Source organism: Oncorhynchus keta, chromosome 11 (genome assembly GCF_023373465.1).
Source record: "Oncorhynchus keta strain PuntledgeMale-10-30-2019 chromosome 11, Oket_V2, whole genome shotgun sequence".
NCBI classification, from domain to species: domain Eukaryota; kingdom Metazoa; phylum Chordata; class Actinopteri; order Salmoniformes; family Salmonidae; genus Oncorhynchus; species Oncorhynchus keta.
The window spans coordinates 30,390,525-30,418,162 of record NC_068431.1 but is presented as its reverse complement, the minus strand read 5'-3'; the positions used below and the strand labels follow the sequence as shown (position 1 = coordinate 30,418,162).

Sequence of the window (27,638 nt, the reverse complement as noted above, 5' to 3'; positions counted from 1 at the left end):
CATCCAACCCCACACTGAGACAGGAACAGAAGTCATCCCACCCCACCTCGTCCCCATCCAACCCCACACTGAGACAGGAACAGAAGTCACCCCACCCCACCTCGTCCCCATCCAACCCCACACTGAGACAGGAACAGAAGTCACCCCACCCCACCTCGTCCCCATCCAACCCCACACTGAGACAGGAACAGAAGTCACCCCACCTCGTCCCCATCCAACCCCACACTGAGACAGGAACAGAAGTCACCCCACCCCACCTCATCCCCAACCAACCCCGCACTGAGACAGGAACAGAAGTCACCCCACCCCACCTCGTCCCCATCCAACCCCACACTGAGACAGGAACAGAAGTCACCCCACCCCACCTCGTCCCCAACCAACCCCGCACTGAGACAGGAACAGAAGTCACCCCACCCCACCTCGTCCCCATCCAACCCCACACTGAGACAGGAACAGAAGTCACCCCACCCCACCTCGTCCCCATCCAACCCCACACTGAGACAGGAACAGAAGTCTCCCCACCCCACCTCGTCCCCATCCAACCCCACACTGAGACAGGAACAGAAGTCACCCCACCCCACCTCGTCCCCAACCAACCCCGCACTGAGACAGGAACAGAAGTCACCCCACCCCACCTCGTCCCCATCCAACCCCACACTGAGACAGGAACAGAAGTCACCCCACCCCACCTCGTCCCCATCCAACCCCACACTGAGACAGGAACAGAAGTCACCCCACCCCACCTCATCCCCAACCAACCCCACACTGAGACAGGAACAGAAGTCACCCCACCCCACCCCACCTCGTCCCCATCCAACCCCACACTGAGACAGGAACAGAAGTCACCCCACCCCACCCCACCTCATCCCCAACCAACCCCGCACTGAGACAGGAACAGAAGTCACCCCACCCCACCACGTCCCCATCCAACCCCACACTGAGACAGGAACAGAAGTCACCCCACCCCACCTCGTCCCCATCCAACCCCACACTGAGACAGGAACAGAAGTCACCCCACCCCACCTCGTCCCCATCCAACCCCACACTGAGACAGGAACAGAAGTCACCCCACCCCACCTCGTCCCCATCCAACCCCACACTGAGACAGGAACAGAAGTCACCCCACCCCACCTCGTCCCCATCCAACCCCGCACTGAGACAGGAACAGAAGTCATCATCCTCCAACACTAACAGTTAGTGATCTGTCCTAGCTGTTGATATGATGAACCCTAGTCCGACCAGTAAAGTTCTTATTCCCTGCGTCAGAGGGGTCTTGTGATGACTGATGTTCGCAGTTAATTTTCCCCCTGTTTACATATCTCAGCCATCTGCTCTGTGTAGCTCAACCTCCAGCTGTCTTCGCCTGACCCCCACGGCCTGGGAAAAAGACACCTTATTCCAAGAACTCTCTTGTTCTTTCTTTTCATTTTATCACTCTCTTTATCGTTCTCTCTTTTGTTCCCTTTAATTTTCTCATTCCCTCTCTGGGTTTCATGGAATTACCAGCAAATTCAAAGAAAGAGTGTGCTTCTTTCCTTCATCTGTCGCTGACAATGCTGTGTTAATGGTGGGAGTTAGCTGATAATGTGTTAGCAGATGCTGTGTTAATGGTGGGAGTTAGCAGATGCTATGTTAGCAGATGCTGTGTTAATGTTGGGAGTTAGCAGATGCTGTGTTAGCAGATGCTGTGTTAATGTTGGGAGTAAGCTGATAATGTGTTAGCAGATGCTGTGTTAATGGTGGGAGTTAGCAGATGCTGTGTTAGCAGATGCTGTGTTAATGGTGGGAGTTAGCAGATGCTGTGTTAATGGTGGGAGTTAGCAGATGCTGTGTTAGTGGATGCTGTGTTAATGGTGGGAGTAAGCAGATGCTGTGTTAATAGTGGGAGTTAGCAGATGCTGTGTTAATGGTGGGAGTTAGCAGATGCTATGTTAATGGTGGGAGTTAGCAGATGCTGTGTTAATGGTGGGAGTTAGCAGATGCTGTGTTAATGGTGGGAGTTAGCAGATGCTGTGTTAATGGTGGGAGTTAGCAGATGCTATGTTAATGGTGGGAGTTAGCAGATGCTATGTTAATGGTGGGAGTTAGCAGATGCTATGTTAATGGTGGGAGTTAGCAGATGCTATGTTAATGGTGGGAGTTAGCAGATGCTGTGTTAATGGTGTAGCAGTTAATGGTGGGAGTTAGCAGATGCTGTGTTAATGGTGGGAGTTAGCAGATGCTGTGTTAATGGTGGGAGTTAGCAGATGCTGTGTTAATAGTGGGAGTTAGCAGATGCTGTGTTAATGGTGGGAGTTAGCAGATGCTGTGTTAATGGTGGGAGTTAGCAGATGCTGTGTTAATGGTGGGAGTTAGCAGATGCTGTGTTAATGGTGGGAGTTAGCAGATGCTGTGTTAGTGGATGCTGTGTTAATGGTGGGAGTTAGCAGATGCTGTGTTAATGGTGGGAGTTAGCAGATGCTGTGTTAATGGTGGGAGTTAGCAGATGCTGTGTTAATGGTGGGAGTTAGCAGATGCTGTGTTAATGGTGGGAGTTAGCAGATGCTGTGTTAATGGTGGGAGTTAGCAGATGCTGTGTTAATGGTGGGAGTTAGCAGATGCTGTGTTAATGGTGGGAGTTAGCAGATGCTGTGTTAATGGTGGGAGTTAGCAGATGCTGTGTTAATGGTGGGAGTTAGCAGATGCTGTGTTAATGGTGGGAGTTAGCAGATGGGTGGAACCTGAACAGAGGGGACATGAAAGGCTGTGTGGGGCAGAAGGGACTGACGAATGCTTACCTGCCTTTTCTGTGTCTGACACGCATACACCACCGTTAGCCAATTAGGAGCAATTAGGCTGGCCTCTCCCAAAAAGCCACTTAAATATGGAATCCACAGTAGGGCAAAACTGCACCACTGTCCGCTCTACGGCCGTTGTTATTGGTGTTTTTTTGTTGACAAACAGAGGTGGGGAGCTTTGGGGGAGCTCCCTGCATCAAGGGAAAAAAATTGTGCGTGCAATTATGTCAGAAGGAAAACAGTATTTGTTGCTTGAAGTAACTTCTTTGTTGTTGTAATATCTCAAACGGATATATGGCAGATTCACTATTAAGGATTCCAGCTTTAACGGATACCCTCTCAGAGATGAGAGCAACATGAGTGTTACTTTAATTTTTGTCCTCAATATTTTTGCGAATGTAACTAAAGTGCAAAATAGCTTGCTTAATATATTTGCCCTCTTATTAAAATGGACCGACCAGAAATTATTATATATTATTTTTTTTGCCCCTTTTTCTTCCCAATTTTCGTGATATTCAATTGGTAGTTACAGTCTGGTCCGATCGCTGCAACTCCTGTGCGGAATCGGGAGAGGCGAAGGTCGAGAGCCATGCGTCTTCCGAAACACGACTGTGCCAAGCAGCACTGCTTCTTGACACACTGCTCGCTTAACCCGGAAGCCAGCCGCACCAATTTGTCGGAGGAAGCAGCGTACAGCTGGCGACCGAAACCAGCGTGCATGCACCCAGCCGCCATAAGGAGTCGCTAGAGCGCGATGGGACAAGGACATCCTAGCTGGCCAAACCCTCCCCTAACCCTGACGACGCTGGGCCAATTGTTCGCCATCGTGGCCGGCTGCTACACTGCAACACAGCCCGGGATCGAACCTGGATCTGTAGTGACGCCTCTAGCACTGATCAGTGCCTTAGACCGCTGTGCCCTTGGGAGACTAATGACCTTAATTGAATTTGAATATTGTTTTTGTTTGCAGAGATCGAAGCAAAGGAGGCTTGCGATTGGCTGAGAGCGGCCGGCTTCCCCCAGTACGTGCAATTATACAAAGGTAAATACTAAATATGAATTCTCTCAAGCGATCAAGCACAATCTATTACAGTACAAACCACATCCATATGTTTGCTGATCCATAGCAAACAGTGTCATATCACACTTTCATTTGCCTTGTTTGCCTTTCAGATTGCAGGTTCCCCATTGCTATAGACTGGGTAAAGAGTGATCATGGTTTCCTGGATAAGGACGCGCTAGATTCCCTCTGCAGGTGAGAAGCTAGACTTTCCATCCACTCTCTCCTCACCAGCACCTCCTCATATAGAGAGTGTGTGAGAGAGAAAAATAGAAAGAGAGAGAGAGAGAGTCTGTATTGGGAGTGTGTCTCATGCTGCTGTGTTTGTTTAACCGCCATGCCTCTCTGCTTCCAGGAGATTAAGCACTTTAAACAAATGTGTGGAGCTGAGGTTGGAGCTGGGCAGATCAAAAAGACAGGTGAGTGAGAGTGAACACCATGGAACACCAACATGGCAACTCTGTCAGAGCCGCCGGAGGAACCAGAGGAAAAGCTCCTCGTTAGCATTTATCGCTTTCATTTCCACTGATATTGATGGCTGGATAGATAGAGTTTTGAGGGTTGGTGGAGCTAACTTCATGAGTCTCTGTTTGAGAAAGTGAGGCGAAAGCGAAAATAATTAGGGCAGAAACTCATCTAGAATTAATAATGTTGCATAATAATTTTCTCAGTCTAGTTATCTCAGAATGTAGTAGTCTTTGTGAAAGATGTCTCTGAAGAGTTACACGATGTCCAGAAATAGATGGCCTTGTTTTTTTGTTGCTACATGGCTTCTTATACAGCATCTTGATTGTCTGCTTGTGATTCTCAGGGGGAGGGGTCAGAGGACGAGGAGCCCTGTGCCATCAGCACAAAATGGGCCTATGAGAGGCGAACAAGGCGCTGGCGTCGCCTGGAGGGAATGGGCTTCCTACATTCACCGGACAGCCAGGGCATGTCCCTGTGTGACGCCAACGACCACCACGAGGTCTACTCCCTCCATAGCACCAGCAGCACAGAGAGCGAGGGCTGTGAGAGCCCCAAGACCGCCATTGATGACCAGGAGACCAGCGGGAGCTCTTCTCGCTGCTCCTCCATCAACAAGATCCCATCCCTAGACACTTCATTTAGCGGGCCCCCCTCCCCAGGGGGTGAGACGCCCAGTTTTAGCAGCGCTGAGGAGCGCTTCCTTGACAAGCCCCCCAGGAAGAAGGGCCCCAGTCTGCTGAGGAAGATGGAAAAACTGCGTCTGAGGGGCACGTACAACCTCCACTCCCCCACCCACAGTGGCCTCAGCAGGGCCAGGCTGGTCATCTCTGGCCCCGTGCTCCAGGATAGTCTGGATGTCGAGCACAGGCTGAGACGGCTTCAGTGTTTGGATATCTCCACCCTGCGGCACAGGGATAGGGACCGTCCAGGCAGCCAGGCCTCCTCCTCACCTTCCTCCCCCCACTCGGGCAGCAGCAGCCCCAGCCCTTCAGAGAGCAGCAGTACTGTCAGCACCCCCAGCCCCACCACCAGAGTACGCAGCAACTGCCGGGTCCGTGAACAGCACCAGGGGGGACTCCACAGAAACCCGGTCCGAGAGCACCAGGACTACAAGAACGACAGAAATAACCACGAGAGCCTGGTCTTCCAGATCCCCCAGGGGCACAAGCCAGGCACATTCCCCACAGCCCTCACTCACAACAACTTCCTGTTGCCCATAGACAACACCTCCATCAACTGGAGAACTGGGAGTTTCCATGGGTACCGCGGGAGACGGAGCAGGGGATGTGCAGCGGCCAAGGACAAGGATTCCACCTGCTGCAGCTCCCTAGCCTCATTGGACCACCGGGTCAGTATCTATGACAACGTGCCGATAGGCCAGGTGATTGGCCAGGAGGTGGAGCATCATGGGGAGGCGGAGACGGGGGAGATCAGCGAAAACGATGATGTCTTCTCCGCGCTGGACAGCGTGATGGAGCGTATCATCGGCCTGCAGCAGCTCGTCAACACCTGGACAGACAAACTGTTGGAGGACGGTGAATCGGAGACTAACCGCCGCTCCACACACTCGCCCTGCCCCTCGTCCTCCTCCAATCACATCCACCTGGAGGTCAAGGAGGCAGAGGATTTGGGGCCAGGAGCCATGGAGGGGGAGGGTGAAGGGGATGAGGAGAACCTAGAGAAGGAGTCTGCGGATGGAGATGACCCTGAGGCACAGTCACCACCATGTAGTATCAGGTGAGAGCAATGTCAGCTGGTCTGAGTACTCATTAAAAAGTCTTTATTACTCTATCACCCCCTCTCTGAGCCCACGTTAATATGGCTGCCATTCTGTTGTCTGTTGTGTATGTATGCAGACAGAGCCAGCACCACTGGTCCAGTGAGCAGAGTCTTCCATCAGTTACCCCCAGCGGCTCAGGAGTCGAGGCCCAGTCTGTTACTCAGCTGCACCTTCTGCAGAAACTCTCCCTGCTTAAACTCACTGCTCTCATGGACAAGTACTCCCCATCTAGCAAGCAGGGCTGGAACTGGTAAGGAAGGGGAAGGGGAGAGGGAGAGATGGAATGGTATGGGGAAGGGTGTGGAGAAAGAAGCAGGGAAGGGGATGAATGACCAAAATTAGGAGGAGAGCAATGAGGGAGAGGATGGGGAAAGGTGGTGGGGAAGAGGGGGAGGAAGGGAGGAGGGGAAGAGGAGGACGATTAGAGGCAGCATGTTCAGAGGTTCATTTATTATTTATGTGAAGCTGCAACCTTGCCGTGCCTCTCACAAGACAAAACACAGAATGTTTCAAGAGCAATAAACCCCCCTGCCGAAAAAGAATATTTAAAAAATTCAGCGTCTGAAAGAAATGACAAAGTATGACCTTCAGCTTAGAAATTATAGACAGCTTCTCTTCATTCCTTTTTGGTTAAGGTCTGTGGTGTACACTCCCATCTGGCTCTTAGAGGGGTGTGTCTAGGTAAGTTTTCTGGCATTGGCCAGGCCTCTCTCTCTCTTATTTAATTAAAGGGAGCTTGGATCTCAAACAATTTTACTTTCTGGCAAAACATCGGTTTACATTTGGGAAAAGTGAAGTGCTTACACATCCCAAAGTTTCCCTGCGTTTTTAGTTTGTTATTGATTTGAAAGAGGCAGGCATGTGCTTACCATCTGCTAGAATTTGGTGAAGGGTTTCCAGCGCAGGGTGAAGACCTATGGCCTAGAGAGTACACTAATGAAAGATATGGTGGAATGTTAACTCAAACATAGTGGCTAGGAACATTTCCTTTTGGTGGTTAACGGCCGTGACCTCAAATAGCGTTACACAGGAAACACGTACCAGGAACCATAGATGTAACATGCGCCCGAATACAACAGCTGTAGACCTTATAGTAAGTATTTCACCTGTTGTATTTGGTGCATGTGACAAATAACATGAGATTTGATAGAGATAGATAGAGGACTCATCTTCGTATCTGTCCCATTATAGCGTCTGTGACAGCATCTCCATCTTAAAGTAGTCCATTTTCTTATTTTTCATTGGCTGATTGCTCCCAACTCATAGGAATCCCCACCCAGTTGACTACTTTAAAATGGAGGAAGCCCTCAATGGCAACGTCCATACTAAAATGGGTTATATCCATGATGAGTCCTCTATCTATCTTCATGATGGGAAGTCAACACATCCCAATCTGTCAGAATGAGTTTTGCTTTCATTGTTTGTAGCTATTTCCTCACCCATGTTTCGAAATCTGATCTCCTAACCTTGGATCCCCCATGGATCAATTAATAAAGTGTTTGACATTATTAATTTGTGTAGCGAACTGGAGTAAAAGTGATTGCTTAAAGCGGCAATCAGCAGTAGAATCAATAACAAAGCGTCTCCCCAGCCTTGTTTTGGTAAAAAAGCTTAGGGATGGGGCTGGAGAAATGTAACCACTCTCAAATTCCTAGACAGGGCTATGGATGCAAGGACTGGCCATCCATTATATCAAAATTATAGTTTTAACTATGCTTTGAGGCTATATAGTGTTTGTTTACATTTACTTTGTTGACAAACATTGACACTTTGGGGTACGACAGTTGAAATAAGCTCAAGAAGGAATTTACAAGTTATATTCTTCAAGAATCAATTTCTACATATAATTCATTTTGATGTAGCAATTGATGTAGCATCTGCTGAGTTCCCCTTTAAGGCAAAAGGACAGGGTAATTGACTTTTTGAGAGCAGAGTAATTGGGCTATTTGCTTTAACAATCATTGAGCTAACTACAAAATAAATAACCTACTCCTGCCTCTCATCGCTTTCCCATTGATCCTGAGCTTCAGTATTCTGTACAAGTTTCATTCCAGATAACTGTTGTCTTATTTGCTGTGGCCAAACACCTTTCCCCTTGGCTTTGTCTCTAATGAACAAAATCTACATGTGGTTATTACCTAGCAGGGAGAGGCTGGGGCTCCTCAAACACATGACCAAACAGGAAACTCTCTCTCCCTCACTCACACAATTACATGAAATCATGAGCAGAACACCATTAAGCTAATGAAATGAGGTGGACGCAGAAGATATGTTTTAATTGAACAGCTGAAGACTAGAATGTAAATGCAGTCCGTAATGGGAGAGAGCACTATCAAAGAGAAGCATGCTGTATGAACATTTGTGAATCTAATTCCAGTCGACTCATCATACATTTGATTGGCTCTGAAGCTAGCTATCTCAAGGTGCCTGAACTTTGAGAGGGAGGATTTAAATTGCCTTCATGTTATCTTCTTGGCTACACTGGCCGTTACCATGGCACTCACTTGCTGGCTTATGAAAACACTCGCTGGGCTTTAAAAGAAATATCCTGTCAGAGTCGTACACAAAGCCCTCTGCTAAGTGCATGTGTGAGTCTTGGTCAGATACCTATGTAGGCTCCCACTGGGCACAGACGTGAGTTCAACGTCTAGTTTTGATTTACATTTGGTTGAGTTGTCAACTAAGGTGAATTCAACAAATCAAAATCTACAAAACATTGGATTTAGGTTAAAAAAAGACATTTCCCTTACATTGATTACTTTTTGCTAATACAATCAGTTTTCCACATTGATTCACCGTCATTACATATCATTTTGTTTCTGAGATTACATGGAAACAACGTTGATTCAACCAGTTTTTGTCCAGTGGGTTCTTACATATTGTACAAATATGCAATGCAGTGTTGTTTGAAGTAGAACATATCCATAAGGAATAAAATACAATGCAACAACTTAGTCATACTTCTGTATAGTTGCCCTATCTTCATATAACTTCAAAACAAATACCTCTTTACCTTCAAAAGCAACGCTAGAAGTCCATCTTGAATTGTTTGTGTCTCCCCTCAGGACATTCCCAAAGCCTCCGAGGAAGACCAAAGCCCCAGAGCTGAAGGGCAGGAGGGTGTTTGGTGTACCCCTCCTCCACGGTGTGCAGCAGACAGGGGAACCACTACCTTCCAGCATCCTCAAGGCCATAATTTATCTGAGGAAAGAGTGTCTCGATCAGGTACTGGACTCTAACCTCCTGTACAACCAATATACAGTTGAAGTCGGAAGTTTACAGAATAATAGTAGAGAGAATTATTTATTTCAGCTTTCATTTATTTAATCACATTCCCAGTGAGTCAGAAGTTTACACACACTCAATTAGTATTTGGTAGCATTGTCTTTAAATTTTTTCACTTGGGTCAAACGTTTCAGGTAGCCTTCCACAAGTTTCCCACAATACGTTGGGTGAATTTTGGCCCATTTCTCCTGACAGAGCGGCTGTAACTGAGTCAGGTTTGTAAGCCTCCTTGCTGTCACAAGCTTTTTCAGTTCTGCCCACAAATGTTCTATAGGATTGAGGTCAGGGCTTTGTGATGGCCACTCCAATACCTTGACTTTGTTGTCCTTAAGCCATTTTGCCACAACTTTGGAGGTATGTTTGGGGTCATTGTCCATTTGGAAGACCAAGCTTTAACTTCCTGACTGATGTCTTCAGATGTTGCTTCAATATATCCACATAATTTTCCTGCCTCAGGATGCCATCTATTTTGTGAAGTGCACCAGTCCCTCCTGCAGCAAAGCACCCCCACAACAGTTCTATTTGTTTTTCATCAGACCAGAGGATATTTCTCCAAAAAGGACAATCTTTGTCCCCATGTGCAGTTGCAAACAATAGTCTGTTTTATTATGGTGGTTTTGGAGCAGTGGCTTCTCTCTTGCTGAGCGGCATTTCAGGTTATGTCGATATAGGACTCGTTTTACTGTGGATATAGATACTTTTGTACCCATTTCCTCCAGCATCTTCACAATGTCCTGCTGTTGTTCTGGGATTGATTTGCACCCTTACGCACCAAAATACGTTCATCTCCAGGAGACAGAACACATCTCCTTCCTGAGCGGTATGACAGCTGCGTGGTCCCATGGTGTTTATACTTACATACTATTGTTTGTACAGATGAATATGGTACCTTCAGGCGTTTGGAAATTGCTCCCAAGGATGAACCAGACTTGTGGAGGTCTACAGTTTTTTTTCTGAGGTCCTGGCTGATTTCTTTTGATTTTCCCATGATGTCAATCAAAGAGGCACTGAGTTTGAAGGTAGGCCTTGAAATACATCCACAGGTACACCTCCAATATATTCAAATTATGTCAATTAGACTATCAGAAGCTTCTAAAGCCATGACATAACTTTCTGTAATAGTCCAAGCTGTTTAAAGGCACAGTCAACTTAGTGTTTGTAAACTTCTGGCCCACTGGAATTGTGATATAGTGAAGTATAAGTGAAATAACCTGTCTGTAATCAATTGTTGGAAAAATTATGTGTCATGCACAAAGTAGATGTCCTAAACGACTTGACAAAACTATAGTTTGTTAATAAGAAATTTGTGGAGTGATTTAATGACTCCAACCTAAGTGTATGTAAACTTCCGACTTCAATTGTATACAGTACTGCTCATGCATTATTAAAGCCAGAGTCCTTAATTGAAACAAACAATAACAAAGCAGTTTTTGTAATGGGCCTCGGGAAATGTAACCACTCTCCAATTCATCCATTATATCCACATTATAGTTTTAACAATGTTGTGTGTTTACATTTATATTGTTTACAAACATTGGTGTAAAACAAGATTATATTTTGGGTTCTGATGGAGTACGACAGTTGAACTAAGCTCATGAGGCATTTATAAGTTATATTCTTCAAGAATCAATAGATCATTCATTTGTAAGTCCAAAAATATATGTAGCAGCTAGCTTTATAGGGACAGTTCACCCAATATCAAAGTTGGTTAGATGGTTTCATACCTCGAAAATGGTCTAGTCAAGCTTACAGTCCCGATTCCATGCCATCTACAGTGGGCTCTCTACATAACATAACGTCATGAAATATGGACCACAGTTGACAAGGTACTTAGATTCATGGGGTGAACTGTCCCTTTAAGATTGCGAAGGACACCCAGGTCTGGGCCATCAGCTATTCCTCTCCAACCTATTAACATCGGTGTCATGCATTGATACTATGGAGTACACAGCACCTGGGTTGAATTACACCCCCGTGACACCTTGACCTACTGTAAATTGGAGTCATGGTTAAACACTGTGGAGGGTCCTATACTGAGAACAGAGACAGATGAGCATGAGGAATGGGAGGTCCGCTTTCATTTATCTTCCATGTTGAGGGTGGATTATGAGGTGCTTTAGAGGGATCTCCTACTTACAAAGATGAATGGAAGTTATCCTAGTTCGACAGGACTTAGGATAGCCTCCTACATGAGTCTGACCTGCCATCCTGGATTTAAAACTCCCATTCCACACCACACGCACACACTCCTAACCCTCTCATCCTCTCAGGTGGGTCTGTTTCGAAAGTCGGGGGTGAAGTCTCGTATCCAGTACCTGCGCGACATGGTGGAGGCGGACCCAGAGGCCATGTCCTACGAGGGCCAATCAGCTTTTGACGTGGCTGATATGGTGAAGCAGTACTTCAGAGACCTACCAGAACCTGTGTTCTCCAGCAAGCTCTGCAAGTCCTTCCTGCATATCTACCAATGTAAGAGGATAGAACATACAACACTGCTTGGGCCAGTACAGTAAAGACTGGATTGGCTAAACATGCAAGAAAGGTTCAAATGCTGGCTAAATAGGCAGATTGAAACCAGTTTTGGACATTTTTATAGTATAAGCACAATGAGAGAATCACAAAGCAATTCTATCCACATACTTATATGTCTCGCTCCCACCTCCAGACTTACCCAAAGACCAGCAGTTCTGTGCGGCCCAAGCAGCCATCTTACTCCTGCCTGATGAGAATCGTGAGGCCCTGCAGACACTCCTCCTCTTCCTCCGAGATGTGGTGGGCTGCGTGGACGAAAACCAGATGACCCCCACCAACATCGCTGTGTGCCTGGCCCCCTCCCTCTTCCATCTCAACACCCTGAAGAGAGAGGACAACACAGCAAGGTACGGTGCTGTCTCCTGAGGAGGAGGATGACGTCAAGTTTCCCCTAGACTCTAGGGTCTTACTATAGATGCTGATCTATGCAGTTTTTAACCATAGTGGTTGAGGTTAGGATTGGAGGATGGTGCTGGTCAATGTAGCCAGGTACAGTCCACTGCCTCCTGGGAAGGAGTAGGACAAAGTTAACCCCTAGATGCTGATATAAGAACACTTTTGGGATTTTCAACCATAATGGTTGAGGTTAGGATTGGGGGAGTGTAAGATGATCCTAGATCTGTGCGTAAGAGCAACTTCTAGACGAGCAGTTGTCTGGGGGTCTTTGTCCCACATTCCTAGTTAGAACGTCCTCTTACGTTGTTGCATAAGATTACTCCGGTGCACATTGCTTTGCATTCGTAGATTTTCATTTGTCTTTTTGAAATGTTGTGTTTGTTTTTCCTTCTTCTTACGCAGCATCAGATTCATGTTAAAGTGTGGAGTTAGGTTCTTTGAGTTCCCAGAGATTACATCAACTGTAGTAATGTAGCCAAAACCCTATTTCCCTGTGCGGTAATGAATAGCTGTCGGATGGGTTTAGTTTAAAGACAGAGAGAGAGAGACTTATGTAACCCTGCATGAATCGCCCATCTGGACATAATTTCTCTTAGATAGAGGAGATATTATATATTTAATACTGTTCAGCTGGTTACTGCAAGAGAAAGAGAAAAAGTGGAGAGAGGGGTGGAGGGAAAGAGAGGGGAGGGAGGGAGAAAGAGAAAAGGGGGAGAGAGGGGTGCAGGGAAAGAGGGGAGGGAGAGAGAAAGAGAAAAAGGGGAGAGAGGGGTGGAGGGAAAGAGAGGGGAGGGAGAGAGAAAGAGAAAAGGGGGAGAGAGGGGTGGAGGGAAAGAGAGGGGAGGGAGAGAGAAAGAGAAAAGGGGGAGAGAGGGGTGGAGGGAAAGAGAGGGGAGGGGGAGAGAAAGAGAAAAGGGGGAGAGAAGGGTGGAGGGAAAGAGAGGGGAGGGAGAGAGAAAGAGAAAAGGGGGAGAGAGGGGTGGAGGGAAAGAGAGAGGAGGGAGAGAGAAAGAGAAAAGGGGGAGAGAGGGGTGGAGGGAAAGAGGGGAGGGAGAGAGAAAGAGAAAAGGGGGAGAGGGGGGTAGAGGGAAAGAGAGGGGAGGGAGAAATAGAAAAAGGGGAGAGATGGGTGGAGAGAAAGAGACGGTCCAGGTGAGAAACAGGGAGACACATTTGCACATGATTCATTTTTCAAAACACATCTGTCTATGAACTTAGCTTTTGAGTCTGGCGCTCAGCTCACAAGACTGGTTATCTGTAGTTGTTGGCAAAGATAGACACACAAACACAGCTCAGCTGCACACTCTGCTGATACCCGGTATTCTGACAGCATGTCTAGAAGTTCCAACTTCATGTCGAAAAGTTGCGTGGTGGACCCAGTGATGTCCTCTCGCACAGGCCTGATTGTGTCTGATGTAGCCAGTCAGAGACAATAGACCACCCCCTCCTCCTTCTCTTCCTTGTGCCAGGCCAGCAGTCCAGGGGAGCCAGCGGGCTCAGCCATTACCCCACAGGCTGTAAGAGCAGAGCACTGATGGAAATCAGAACACAACACACACTCTGTATCTCCCATCATTGGAAACAGAGTTCTGCCTTGATACACGTCACACTCTCACACTGGAAACAATGACCAGAACAAATCAACTCCACTCCAATGGACTGTTGTGTTGTGGCACATTGTGCTTCTAGGATACAGTGGCGTTAGTAAATATTTTGCTGTTCTGCTTTGCTACATATTTTAATTTGTTTGGAAGTCGATGCTGACGTTGCTTTTTACATTGAATAACAGTCCATTTTCTCAGTTTCTGCTTGTAAGGGTCACAAATAAACTGCATAGTATGAGTCTATGGAAGCCTAGCATAGCAATAGAAACTGTACTCCATACATTTTCAACTCTGATGTAAAGACATTTCCTGTTTCTCTGACCTAGGTCAAGCCACAGGAAGTACAGCCTGGGTAGGCCTGACCAGAGGGACCTTAGTGAGAACCTGGCTGCCACTCAAGGCCTGGCCCACATGGTGACGGAGTCCCTGTGCCTCTTCAAGGTACACACTACAGTAAAGTTAGGGTACAGCCTGTTCTAGCCACACTAATCCACATCACATGTGTGCACAGCATGTAGGTGTTACTGCCAAGACCCAGCAGAGCACACACCATTCTCTCATGAGTGTACTCTCTCTGTGCAGTAGTACGTAAAGTACATTACAAAAAGCAGACAGGCACTTTTCCTATTGTTCATAACCATAACCCATCTGCAGGGGCAATTAAATGAGGAGGCACTTCATCTATGTTATTCAGTTCAGTCAGTTCATTGTATTGACTTGATTATACAGAATAAGAATATCAGAAAATGAGAACATGAAAGCCAACAGGCGATTAATCACCATAGCTTCGCTTAATGCAATAGTGTATCAAATGATCAAGAAGTCATATGTAGTTTGTTGTGACAGACGTTAACACGCATTATTTGGTTCTGGTTGTCGAGATGAAGTCATTGGTGGCCCTGTTTGTGAAAACGTCAAGCTAACTCTTCCTCTCTCTTTCTCTGATCCTTCCAGCTTCCAGAGTTCTGGCCGGGCCAGAGTGTGAGCAACCCCAGTGAGGAGGCTGTCTGGGTGGATGTGGGTCGGAGTTCGCCCTCTCAGGGTGAGGAGGAGGAGCAGGATGAGAGGGCCAGACTGGTACAGACCACCCAGCACCTGTTGAGAGAGGCCAGGGAGAAGAGTAGAGGCTGGGAGTCCTGCTCTGGACCAGACAATGTGGACCTGGCTTTTAAGAAGGTGTGTGGTGGAATCTGATGGAATTAATAAATGAATGAATAAAATAAAATGAATGACTAGAGTGACCAATAAAAGTTTCTGACAGCAAGCCACTACCAAAACAACACCTGAGACTAATGAAAGGTTAATTATGTATGAGTCAACATAAAAACATTCTCGAGTGAGTCAGACACATTAAGCACACAGAGCTTGAGCTGAGATTTGTGTGTGTAACAGGGGTTATTAAGGGTCAAAGTCAAGTACTCACACTGGGTCTCACCACCTTGCCCCCCCCATACCAGGTCGATGATGGCTGGCCCCTGCGGTTGTGGAAGGGCTCTGTTGAGGTAGATGCCCCCCAGAAAGAAGCCCTCCAGCGGGTCCTGAGGGAGCATGGGCACTGGGAGAAGACCCTCAAACAGTCTGCAGTAGTCCAGACACTGACCAAGGACACCGAGGTCTACCGCTACCTCCTGCAAGGCCTGGGATCCCGGCCGCCACAGGAGCACCTGCTGCTGAGGTAATGAGGTGTTACCAGGGCAACGCTGCATGGGTCTTTAGGCAGGCTGCTGACTCTGCTGCTTAAGAGTATAAGGGACAGAGGAGTCAGGGACAAACAGAGTTTAGCTTGGACTTGAATACTCTGGCGAAAGTTGTTTTGAAATGGTGCCTATTGTTGTTGTACTAGTGCTAAATGTTGGCATCACAGTGAATGAAAATGAAAAAGCTAGTTTAGTTAAGTTACATTAAAGTGTTGGGGTCAAAGAATTGTTGACTGTTTACTCAAACACCCAGTCAAATTGTAGCTGAATATCTGAGGGTCTATTTCTCACGCCGCTTGAGTCTGAAGTCTGTTTTTAAATTAACCAGAATAATCTCCTATAATTTCCCCATGCAGGACCTGGCAGTCAGAACTGCCGGCTGGTCCTGCTTATGTGTCGGCTGTGTCTACAGAGCACCGTGAGGCCCCCATGGAGGGGGTGAGAGCCCAGGTCCTCTCTTGCCTCTACCTGGTAGAACCCCTGGGGGCTAAGAAGTCCCGACTTACACACCTCTGTCGTACAGATACAAGGTAGGAAAGACTGAGGGGGGGGGTGGAAGTGAGGGAGGGTGTGAGAGAATGAAAGATTTGAGAAAATGCAGAGCCTTTAAAAAAGATATCCAGAGACTAGCTTATTCTTTACCTTCAGTATTCTCTGCAGTATCTCAAGTGCAATCCCAGCTTCTCAAAAGAGACACTCAAATAGAGAGAAAATAAAGAAATGAACAGAAAGAAGGGACCCCTTGTGTACACTTGATTTAGCTCTCTTCAAAGATCTCTCTGGATTTTCTGCTTCTTACATGATCAATTTATTCCCTGCGTGGTTCTGCTGGGTTATTCTGTAGACCCCCGCTATTTCCATTTATTTCAGCTGATTTAATGAAACAAGCCAGGCAATGGAAAACAGGTGTCTATAAGCAATAGGAGACAGAGACAGAGACAGAGAGAGAGATGAATGAATGAATGAAAAGATGACAGAGGGAAGTCAAAAGAGAGACTGAAAGAGAATGAGGGGAAAGTAGAGGGACACTCCCTGGCTTATACTGAAATATATTGTACTGCTCCAATGGACCAGCATCAGTGGAAGTAGTTGACTACTCACTTAGCCACACTTTCATCACACTAGGAGTTTCAGTAAGGCAGCATAGTGAGATTTGAACGAGACGGTTTGCCAACAAGACAGATTCACACGATTATCTCTGCAGGTTTTTCTCACTTCATTACATCAGAACTGAGCAGCAATGGAGAACATCTCTGCCTTGTTCTACTCTCTTTAAAAACTCATAGAAAAGAGCTTGGTAGGCCAAACATGTATTGGCTTTATTTGTAGTGCCAGTGGCATTAGACAAATTATTTTATTGTCACACACCCGATAGGTGCAGTGAAATGTTTTCCTATTATCGATAATGAATTCACTGGTCTTCAGTCTGCTAAGCTTAACAGCGAAGGCCAATGAGACTGATCCAATCGGAGGATATAGAAGAAATTGAAAGTGAAAGAGTCTGTCAGTGTGTCTCATGCATCAAGGTTTGGTTGCGTTCCAGGCAGACTATATTGTGGTATTGCTACATGCAGCAATGGTTGCTTGTCACGTCACTAGTTATCCATTACCTTGTCCAGCGATTGTTTTTGTTGATATTTAGAAAGGTTGCCTTTAAAATAGATGAGTTAATTGCATGCTACGGTGCGTTTCCATTTAGTCATTTTGTGTCGATAAAAACAGCTGCAAGTAAAGACGTCCCACCATAAATAAAAAGTGGTTGAAGTGTTTCCATGATCTATTTAGGCAAATTGCGCATTAGGCCTAATAAATTGGTGACAGGCTATTCCCTCCCACCCATCTGTTTCATGTCTCAGGTAGCCTGCGAAAGCCAGCATGGATAGAATGCAATAATTGACTAATATTTGCCATAATTGTAATCATTGTTACGTGGCAACATATCGCCACAGTCCATGCCGTGGTGAAACTTGCATTCCTGTAGATTAGAAATAATTGGATAGTGAAACTTGCCAACCAAACAGAAAAGCAAGGTTAAACAATTAAAGAACTCTTGAGTCAGGACAATCCTTGTCCGGCAAAGAAACATAATTTCTATAGTTGAAAAAATACACTGCTCAAAAAAATACAGGGAACACTTAAACAACACAATGTAACTCCAAGTCAATCACACTTCTGTGAAATCAAACTGCAACACTGATTGACAATACATTTCACATGCTGTTGTGAAAATGGAATAGACAACAGGTGGAAATTATAGGCAATTAGCAAGACACCCCCAATAAAGGAGTGGTTCTGCAGGTGGTGACCACAGACCACTTCTCAGTTCCTATGCTTCCTGGCTGATGTTTTGGTCACTTTTGAATGCTGGCGATGCTTTCACTCTAGTGGTAGCATGAGACGGAGTCTACAACCCACACAAGTGGCTCAGGTAGTGCAGCTCATCCAGGATGGCACATCAATGCGAGCTGTGGCAAGAAGGTTTGCTGTGTCTGTCAGCTTAGAGTCCAGACCATGGAGGTGCTACCAGGAGACAGACCAGTACATCAGGAGACGTGGAGGAGGCCATAGGAGGGCAACAACTCAGCAGCAGGACCGCTACCTCCGCCTTTACGCAAGGAGGAGCAGGAGGAGCACTGCCAGAGCCCTGCAAAATGACCTCCAGCAGGCCACAAATGTGCATGTGTCTGCTCAAACGGTCAGAAACAGACTCCATGAGGGTGGTATGAGGGCCCGACGTCCACAGGTGGGGGTTGTGCTTACAGCCCAACACCGTGCAGGACGTTTGGCATTTGCCAGAGAACACCAAGATTGGCAAATTCGCCACTGGTGCCCTGTGCTCTTCACAGATGAAAGCAGGTTCACACTGAGCACATGTGACAGACGTGACAGAGTCTGGAGACGCCATGGAGAACGTTCTGCTGCCTGCAACATCCTCCAGCATGACCGGTTTGGTGGTGGGTCAGTCATGGTAGCCAGAAGTAACCTGACTGCCATTAGGTACCGAGGTGAGATCCTCAGACCCCTTGTGAGACCATATGCTGGTGTGGTTGGCCCTGGGTTCCTCCTAATGCAAGACAATGCTAGACCTCATGTGGCTGGAGTGTGTCAGCAGTTCCTGCAAGAGGAAGGCATTGATGCTATGGACTGGCCCGCCCGTTCTCCAGACCTGAATCCAATTGAGCACATCTGGGACATCATGTCTCGCTCCATCCACCAACGCCACGTTGCACCACAGACTGTCCAGGAGTTGGCGGATGCTTTAGTCCAGGTCTGGGAGGAGATCCCTCAGGAGACCATCCGCCACCTCATCAGGAGCATGCCCAGGCGTTGTAGGGAGGTCATACAGGCACGTGGAGGCCATACAGGCACGTGGAGGCCACACACACTACTGAGCCTCATTTGGACTTGTTTTAAGGACATTACATCAAAGTTGGATCAGCCTGTAGTGTGGTTTTACACTTTAATTTTGAGTGTGACTCCAAATCCAGACCTCCATAGGTTGATAAATTTGATTTCCATTGATCATTTTTGTGTGATTGTTGTCAGCACATTCAACTGAGTAAAGAAAAAAGTATTTAATAAGAATATTTCATTCATTCAGATTTAGGATGTGTTATTTTAGTGTTCCCTTTATTTTTTGGAGCAGTGTATATTTAGCAAGCAGTAGACCTTCAGAATGACATGTGGAGTGGAGCTTTATAGTTACGTGATGACATCGTGCCCCTCGTACCTTCAAAATTATTCAATCATCATTTATTTGAAAAAGTTTCCAGTATCGTTTAATAATAAAATAAAGTTAGACTAAAGAAAAAATACACCCGTTAAACAGATAAAAATGTTGTCGATCTGTAGAACATTTCTTGGGCCAGTAACCAGGTCGCTGTTTCGAATCCCCGAGCCGACTAAGTGAAAAACCTGTCGATGTGCTCATGCAAGGCACTTAACCCTAATAGCTCCTGTAAATCCCTATGTATAAGAACATCTGCTAAATGACAAATGTATCCTATATCTGCGGTTTCCATTACACATGTTGCAATAATTTGCGACATTGCTTTTGTAGAATAAACGTTGGTCGATGGAAACCTGCAGACTGACTGATATGGTTTGGTCTGGAGTGTAGTCTGCCTGACATGTGGCCCTTGTGTTTCTCCGACTGTCTCATCTGAACCCTGGTGATTCTTCCTGTGTACTAACTTCCTTTTCCTGTGTGGTTTCCAGGGGCCGGTCCCAGGAGTGGCACAACAGAGTGAGTGGACACCTACTGGCTTCCAACCTGCTGGCTATCAGGGACTCCTTCAGACCTGACCATAGATAGAACAAGATCTGAGTCATAGTCCCGAGACAGGCCTTGTCGAGCCAAAAGAGGAGAGAGGAGAACAACACAAACAGATAGACAGAAGCCTCCAGGCATACAGCTGTAGCAGAGGAAATGAAAGAGGGAGTAGAAGGAGAAGGCAAGAGGGGGGGGGGGCTGAGAAGTTGTCTTAAACCAGAGACCTGATGTGAATTCCAGAAGCGGACTCACAGCAGGGGTCGTCTGATGAAGTGTTCAGGCGGAGGCGGCGGAGCTTTGCGTTATCAAGAGTGACTCGGGAGCCTGTCACCGTAATGAAATGTCTCATCCCATTTAAGTGACTGTTTCAGGCCTAATGCATGGCAGGGGGGCCTCTGGCAGAGAGTTAGAACAGGGCCTTGTGTGACAGTTCAGTAGAAAATATACCTTTTTGGCGATAAAACCCTTGGTTGGTCACACTTTCAAGCAGGGCAAAGTCAAGGATTTAGGAAAGCCTAGTCTTGCAATTGAGAACTGAGGAGATTCTCTTGTACATGTGCCATTGTGACAGATATCCAGTGAGGCAGGTTGCGGTCCTCAAACCTGTACTCTGTAAATTATTTTACTGTCAAAAGAATATTACTTAATTTTACTTGTATGTGTGTATTTGACTTGACACTTCAGTGTTGCTCTGGTTTTAAAGTGTGTCTAATGTTGTAAACTTACAAATGTATGACAGTATGTTTATACATGTACATATTCATAAGTGTGCTTTATCTTATTCAATTTATTATTAAATGGCTTTTATTTCTTAAAATGATTAAACAAAATGTATTCAGCAATAGTAAGAGATTTATTTAAATATTGTTTTTCAAGATGAAAAAAACTGCAGCATACCTTTTTTTTGTAATTAGTGTGCTGAATTGAAATGATACATCAATAATGACAACTGATTAAAATGTTGATTTCTCTATAGCCTTCTCGCTTGTGTGTGTTGTGATGATGGCCTGCTTGAATCGCAGCCAGTCACACTGATTGTTCCCTCTGAAGACCCTGAAATAGCGAACAGCCAGAGGAAGATGTGTCACACTGCTTCCATCAGAGAAGATTTACAGGTCTGGGCTTATGATGTTCATTTCCAAAAGACAAACATTCTCTCTCCCTGTTACAATACACTTAGGAAATTATTTATGCTGTCAAACTGCCCACTAGTGTCATATTTGCATAATTTTCATTTGCATATCATATTGAGTCATCTCCAAGATCACATAATTCAATCCACTTTAAAACACTTAGTACTGAGGCATTCGCCTAAGATCAGGAATATGCTGTATAACTGCATGAGAATGGGAAGTAAAAATACCTCACATGGTTAGGCAATCAGGCTGGATATAAAAGATGACTGTTGGAATTCCTATAACAGTCTTGAATAACAGCAACGTACAGCATATAACAGCACTAGTGACTGGCGAAGATTTCAGATTGGGTTCAGGTAAATCCATTCCATAAGGTTGCGCAGTCAGGAAGTGTCTTGACAACTTGATGACTAACTCAAAGGTCAGAAGAGGTCATGATGGAATCAAGCCAGAAATATTACTCAACAGATCCTTGAAGCCTAACCTCTCACCACCTAACACTTGGTAACCTAGTAGTATAGCACGAAAGACTGGGATGTGACTACAGTCCATGGAAATTGAAGTAGACACTTGAGGAAAAACACATTAATTTTGTGCAGTGAAGTCACCTGGCTGGCTGACCCAGAGGGGCAGAATAAGATGGAACCATAGACTACTGCTGAGGGATCTATATTCCTATTGTTAATGCACGTGCTATTGAAGCTTGGTGCCAAAACAACATGGCAAACCATTTTCCTCCTGAAGCCTCTGTCAAAACCCCTTTAGCATATTGTCCTTCAACCGGGGACCTGCACACCAAAGTAGCCATTTGGTGGAAGACATACATTTTTAATAAAGGCACTGGGAATCACTTTGAGGAGCGGCTATAAAGTCATGCAGTGAAATGATAAAAGATGAATACAAATAAAGTGTATGGATATTTAATACGTTCTGGTGATGGATCATACACAGAGACTTCCTCTTGGCAGTTTATGAGCTCAACTCGAGTTTGGAACAATATTATATTGCTCACCTCACGGCATCCTTTACAGCATAAGTCCATCTACAACAGTGCATAACTTTCCCATGGGCATACACAGCCTTACAATTAAAGTCTTGAGGGCTGCCTCAGAGAGTGAGATCTATAATTTATCATCTATAAAGAGTTTGTTCTCTAATTTAGTGAGCCTGCTAACACAGAACACTTAGTTGAAAGAGACGACAGAGAAAACAATGTTGGTTTTGGGGTTATTCAGGCTAGTCCAACTTCATTTGAGAGGCTAATGAGTATAGTTGAAGGCCGCAAGTCTAATGCAACCACATGCTGTGTCAAACTCAATGAAACCCTGGCATGGGGCAAAAGTCCTCACACAGTAATGAGTGAAGTGGAAAGCCATGGTGGACACCCTATGCTCCAATGGATCTGAAAGTACCAACTATGTAAAGCCAGTTAAGGCACGAGCTGTGCAAAGTCTTAGATGCACCTTGTTAATCGAATCTGCACAGAAAATATGGTATTTTAGCCAACAATGTAGCTCCAACCATAACAGTATGGGCTATTTGGCATCGAAAGACAAACCAATTAGTCTTCTTTCCATTTCTCCTTCCCCTTGTTATCAGGTGTAATTTAGAACTTCAGTCTGGTGTAATCGACACCTGTGGGTCCACGGCTACCTGTGAAATTAGTAAATAATATGCAATGGTCCATTTAGCTGGCCTAATCAATTCCATTAATCACACAGCTGATCAGGATGGGGCATTCACATCACTGGCATTCACATCACTGGTGTTCATTTAACCTTGGCATGTATGAAAATAACCAAGGTGAGGAGCTACTACCATTGTCACCGGGGGGAACAACGGTTGTCCCCAAGTCTCTGTTGCTGGATAAACACTATAGGAAAAACTGAGCCTAGCCAAGCCAAGCTGTACTGGGCTGGCCTGTTTATGGATACACCATTATTGTTGGACCCATGCTGAAAAGTACAATGTGAAAATAAAATAGAGCCAACACAGTATGGTTTGGGTCAGCCATGTGGTGTGAATCAGGCATTTAAATCTCCACTGTATGAAAATTATGGAGTCTAACAAAAATACATAGCAGAGTATTGACATGAAAGTGGATTGAAAGGTATGAAAAATATGATTTAAACACTACTGATTCGCAATATTTTTCAGGACAAGCAAGAGTCTTCACTTCTCTCTATCTGTTCTCAAGTGACCAATAACAAAGGTGCCTGGGTTTCAAATATATAGACTTGGATGACAGATGGGATAGCTGGACTAAGACGGCAGAAAACCTTCTGTCAACTTCAAAGGCAAACGTCCCAAAAATGATACTCAAATAGTCAAAATAATGTGCTCTATTTAAGCGACATGCTTCAAGAACGAATGGATACATTTAGCTACTTTAGCTTCCCACTTCCCATTTCCCTTTGCGATCTACAGTGTGCTGGATGTTTCTCTTATATTTCATCTGAGATGGTGTTTATTGGTTTACTACAATAAACCAAGATAAAATGTAACACCGCCATCTTGGACCCCATGTGCAATGATTGAGCTGTAGCCCAGGTCAGTATTGCTGTTTTGGCAGCCTCTCCAGCCATTCCTCAATCGCTTGGTATTCTGACATTTATATGGAGAAAGATGAGCATGTTGCCAGAGCATTTTTTAAAAACTTTTTACAAGCAGTATTTTTTATTTGGTATACAGTAAAATCCCAGGTGACATTAATGGGTTGAAGAGTCCCCCCCCCTCTTGTAGTCTGAGGAGTTGGGAGGACGGCATGGTGATGTCACTGAAGTCACATCCTGGAGACCGGGTTGATGCCCAGGATGTCGAAGCCTTTAGCCATGATGGTGGCGGTGGCGTCACACAGGAGCATTCTCCACATGTTCACTTTCAACACCTCACCTGTTGAGTGAGTGAGAGATGGGTAAACACATAGATCTTAGGTTATTTCATCCAATCAAATTCCACTAAAATCACATAACATTGCTTAATAACAGAACAGTCACTAAATAGACGTGATGCTATGCAATATTCAAAACTCAACGATCCATGGGGCATATTGCTACACGATGAGAAGATCCAATAGAAATTAAAGCTGTAAGCAGTGTTGACGGAGTACAGCTGTGTGCCCATTGTGCCAGGACAAATTGGACATTTTGCCCTGGGATGACCTACTTCGTTTCTGTTTACCACACTTACCAAATCAGAACTCAAAATCAAGCTTTTGATGCATTTTGGACCCGTTTCAATGATGTTGACTTCTTTAATTAAACGTCTTCTTCTCCAGAACCGCTGGACTGATAGATGTTATATTCCAAATATGTTGTCTATGGATGCACATCTTAAAAAACGCACTATTTTCCAAGATGCCAACTGAAATAATATGGCCGCTATGAGACAATGAGCTTTTGCATGAATGTTTTTTCCTGTACAACAGCACCACAATGTGGCCAAACTGAACCATACTTTACAGGTTAGCTAGACTCATGACCTTGAGCATGTGTTCCGAATTTCATCACTGTGTCAAACAGATCAAGAGATATCAAAATGTGCCCGTTATAGTGCCACCGTGTGGTCAATATAAAAGGTGCTTGTTTGTTGTTTTTTTTAACCTCTTTTTCGTGATATCCAATTGGTGTTTACAGTGTTGACCCATCGCTGCAACTCCCGTACAGACTCGGGAGAGGTGAAGGTCGAGAGCCATGCCGCACTGCTTCTTAACACTCTGCTCGCTTAAGCCGGAAGCCAGCCACACCAATTTGTGGGACAAGGACATCCCGGCAGGCCAAACCCTCCCCTGACCCGGACGACGCTGGGCCAATTGTGCCTCATGGGTTTCACTGTGATGCAGTCCCTTAGACCGCTGCGCCACTCGTGAGGCCCCAGTTATGCTGAATCTTCACAGTGTTTGCCACATGTACCAAGTTTAATAACACTACAAATATCCATGACTGATTTATAGGCATTTATGTGCGAGACCACTCCCATTTGAATGTTTATTGGTCAGTAGAGGCCATGTTGTTTGACATACTAGCCTGGAAAAAAAGTACTTTGAGACACCTTGGTCCTTAGATGCCAGATATCAAGCTTTGTGCAGATCGGTCATTTGTGCTAGAGTAGCAACATTTTAAGCGTTTTTCACAAAATTCCAAATGGCAGAAAATCCATCATGACGGACTTTATGGGTCCTTGAGGTAAATGTGTTCCTTGTGAGCAGAGAGATCTACATACTACATTTCAGGACTCCAGCTCAAATGGGGTGAATGGCGTGAGCTTTCAAAGCTGGCATTTTCAATCACTTCTTATAGCGCCACCATTGGCATGAGAATGCATGAGAGGGTGTAGCCCATGGGCTTTTACCATCCTGCCAAGTTGGGCCGTCCCAGGCCTTACCATATCATGGGAATTTGCATGTTATTTCCCTTGGGGGAAGAACCCGGTATAATAATAATGAAAGCCAACAAAAGCAATATGGTTTCACCAGCTTCGCTGCTAAACCCCTAATTAAGATAGTAATGAGGGGGAAAGGACAAATTACACAAACGGGACATTAAGGACATGGTCGTCATTGTAATTGACAAATAATACCATTTCCAAATTAATTTAGGCAACAGTAAACATGTCGTCCCCAAAGAATTGTACCTATGATGAAAATTACAGGCCTCATCTTTTTAAGTGGGAGAACTTGCACAATTGGTAGCTGACAATACTTTTTTGCCCCACTGTATATGATGTTATTGAGAAACACCCATAGACTATTTGTATGGCTAAAACCCAAATGCCCTTCATTGAACTGTAACTTACTTACTGAAGGGTGGAAAACAAGCTGTCATATTCATAACAAAAGACAATGTTGAACGGAAAAGGTTAACTTTACACTCGTGTGAATTGGTCTATATGGATTGGGTTAAATTTAAATGTTTCTAAGAAATATGAAATTCATATACATGGTAGCAAGTAAAAGGGAACAGATTATTTTCTATTTTCTTAAAACTGCATGGTTGGTTAATTTAAGAGCTTGTACGAAAGCATTTCACGGTAAGGTCGACACCTGTTGTATTCGGCAAATGTGACAAATACAATTTGATTTGAGTTCGGATATTATAGGACAATTATTCAAACAAAATTGAGGACAACAGTTCACCTGACAAGACTGAATCCAAACATCACTTTTGATTTTGTGCATTTTACATTTACTGTACTTTTTGCTGCCCCACAAATCTGAAAATACTATTATACTATTAATATATATTCAGTATCATAAGAATATTCCTGTAAAATGTGGAGTAGGTGCAACATACTGTAAGACAAAAAAATTAGCAAGGGTTTGAGTGAAATGACTAACTAGTGTCTCCAAGTGGCCACACACACCACTATAAAGTGTACACAGTTCATAAGTAATTTCAATGCACTTTTATGAATCAAAGAGTCTTCAACTATAAGGTGCCTTTTCATTTTTAGCTCTCCAAGCTGTGCCGCTGAGGAACTAGAGCAAGCATACTATGTTTGGAACACAACCCTGAAATCACAATTACGATAGTTGTTTACGCAATCCAAAAACTGCTTTAAAAAAAAATATATGTATCTCAATCTGGGTCAGGTTGGCATAATTTGAAAGCTTGTTCTATTGCCTACATGACAAGCTAAATTATAAAATACGAAATTACAGTGTTAGGCTTTCACAAAGCAATTCAATATTGTAATTTTGGTGTGAATAGAAAGGAGGCATGAGTTGGGTTGCAAAGCTACCAGTAATTTACCAAAGTTAGTGGAATATTCACACATTTTGGCAATTAAAAGAAAATCTACGGCAATCTATCGTAACTTTGGTAATTTATACTTCAATAACTTAAGTGTATTGTTATATATTATTCATTTATTATAGCTGTGTCCAATTTGATGGGGTTGGGGGCCATAAAAATCTGAAAATCTGTTGCTGTTTTAAAGGAAGTGTGCTGCAATTCTACACATTTTGCCATGGGGCTGAGAGAAGATTTAACAAATTTCATGCAAATGTCACATTTTTCCAAAGGGAGAGTGTGACAGATTAACAAAATCAATGGAGGCACCCAAGCCGGTAATTCGACCATGATTAATACGTTTAGATAGCTGGCCACTAGACAAATTTACCAATCTTAAACATTTTAGCTGACATGAGCTAACTGAGTGACTATCAGTGACTGATAAAAACTACACCATGTGTACTATCCTATTATCCTATTATTCTTGTTGCATGTGGTGCTCAAGCTTAGAACAGCTGTCAGATATAAAGCTGTGAAGCGGAGACCCTGAGCTATGACATCATTTATATAATGTTACTGTACAGCCACTGCACTCCAATTTAGGAGATTATCAGTGCTCAAATCTGCCATTTTCAGCCGGGATATGGGTACAAGGTAAAGGGTAAAAACTGTAAATAGTAATTATGCGGCTGCGTGGGATCATTTACAAGTTATGGGAAATCGTGGATCAATTCGGAATTGTATAGTTCTATAATTCACTTTAAGCACTTAATGTGATGCGTTGGCTAATGTGGCCTAGAATTCACACAGTTTGGTGGCGAGGAGGGCTAGCCTGGGCGCTAACTTGAGAGCAGCATGTTAAACTAATAGACTTTGATCTACTAAACCCTGGGTAATA

At 44.8% G+C, this 27,638-nt stretch overlaps 2 protein-coding genes across 4 annotated transcripts in view; one reads left to right on the top strand and one right to left on the bottom strand.

Annotated features, from left to right (window-relative positions):
• Positions 1 to 20,843, top strand: part of LOC118390057 (rho GTPase-activating protein 7-like) — an 80,874-nt gene extending 60,031 nt beyond the window's left edge. For both annotated transcript variants that reach the window (XM_035780218.2, XM_035780219.1), the window contains exons 2-14: positions 3,748 to 3,819; positions 3,951 to 4,032; positions 4,193 to 4,256; positions 4,649 to 6,042; positions 6,162 to 6,335; positions 9,151 to 9,310; positions 11,641 to 11,839; positions 12,036 to 12,249; positions 14,229 to 14,343; positions 14,857 to 15,078; positions 15,360 to 15,577; positions 15,956 to 16,129; positions 19,818 to 20,843. In XM_035780218.2, coding sequence (XP_035636111.1) covers positions 3,748 to 3,819; positions 3,951 to 4,032; positions 4,193 to 4,256; positions 4,649 to 6,042; positions 6,162 to 6,335; positions 9,151 to 9,310; positions 11,641 to 11,839; positions 12,036 to 12,249; positions 14,229 to 14,343; positions 14,857 to 15,078; positions 15,360 to 15,577; positions 15,956 to 16,129; positions 19,818 to 19,914 — 3,185 coding nt within the window. In that variant the 3' untranslated portion in view covers positions 19,915 to 20,843. The remainder of the gene's footprint in view (positions 1 to 3,747; positions 3,820 to 3,950; positions 4,033 to 4,192; positions 4,257 to 4,648; positions 6,043 to 6,161; positions 6,336 to 9,150; positions 9,311 to 11,640; positions 11,840 to 12,035; positions 12,250 to 14,228; positions 14,344 to 14,856; positions 15,079 to 15,359; positions 15,578 to 15,955; positions 16,130 to 19,817) is intronic.
• A 2,808-nt stretch (positions 20,844 to 23,651) lies between these two features.
• The window catches only part of LOC118390058 (arginine--tRNA ligase, cytoplasmic-like), a 34,083-nt gene continuing 30,096 nt past the window's right edge, over positions 23,652 to 27,638 (bottom strand). For both annotated transcript variants that reach the window (XM_035780220.2, XM_035780221.2), the window contains exon 15: positions 23,652 to 23,900. In XM_035780220.2, the coding sequence (XP_035636113.1) occupies positions 23,791 to 23,900 (110 nt within the window). In that variant the 3' untranslated portion in view covers positions 23,652 to 23,790. The remainder of the gene's footprint in view (positions 23,901 to 27,638) is intronic.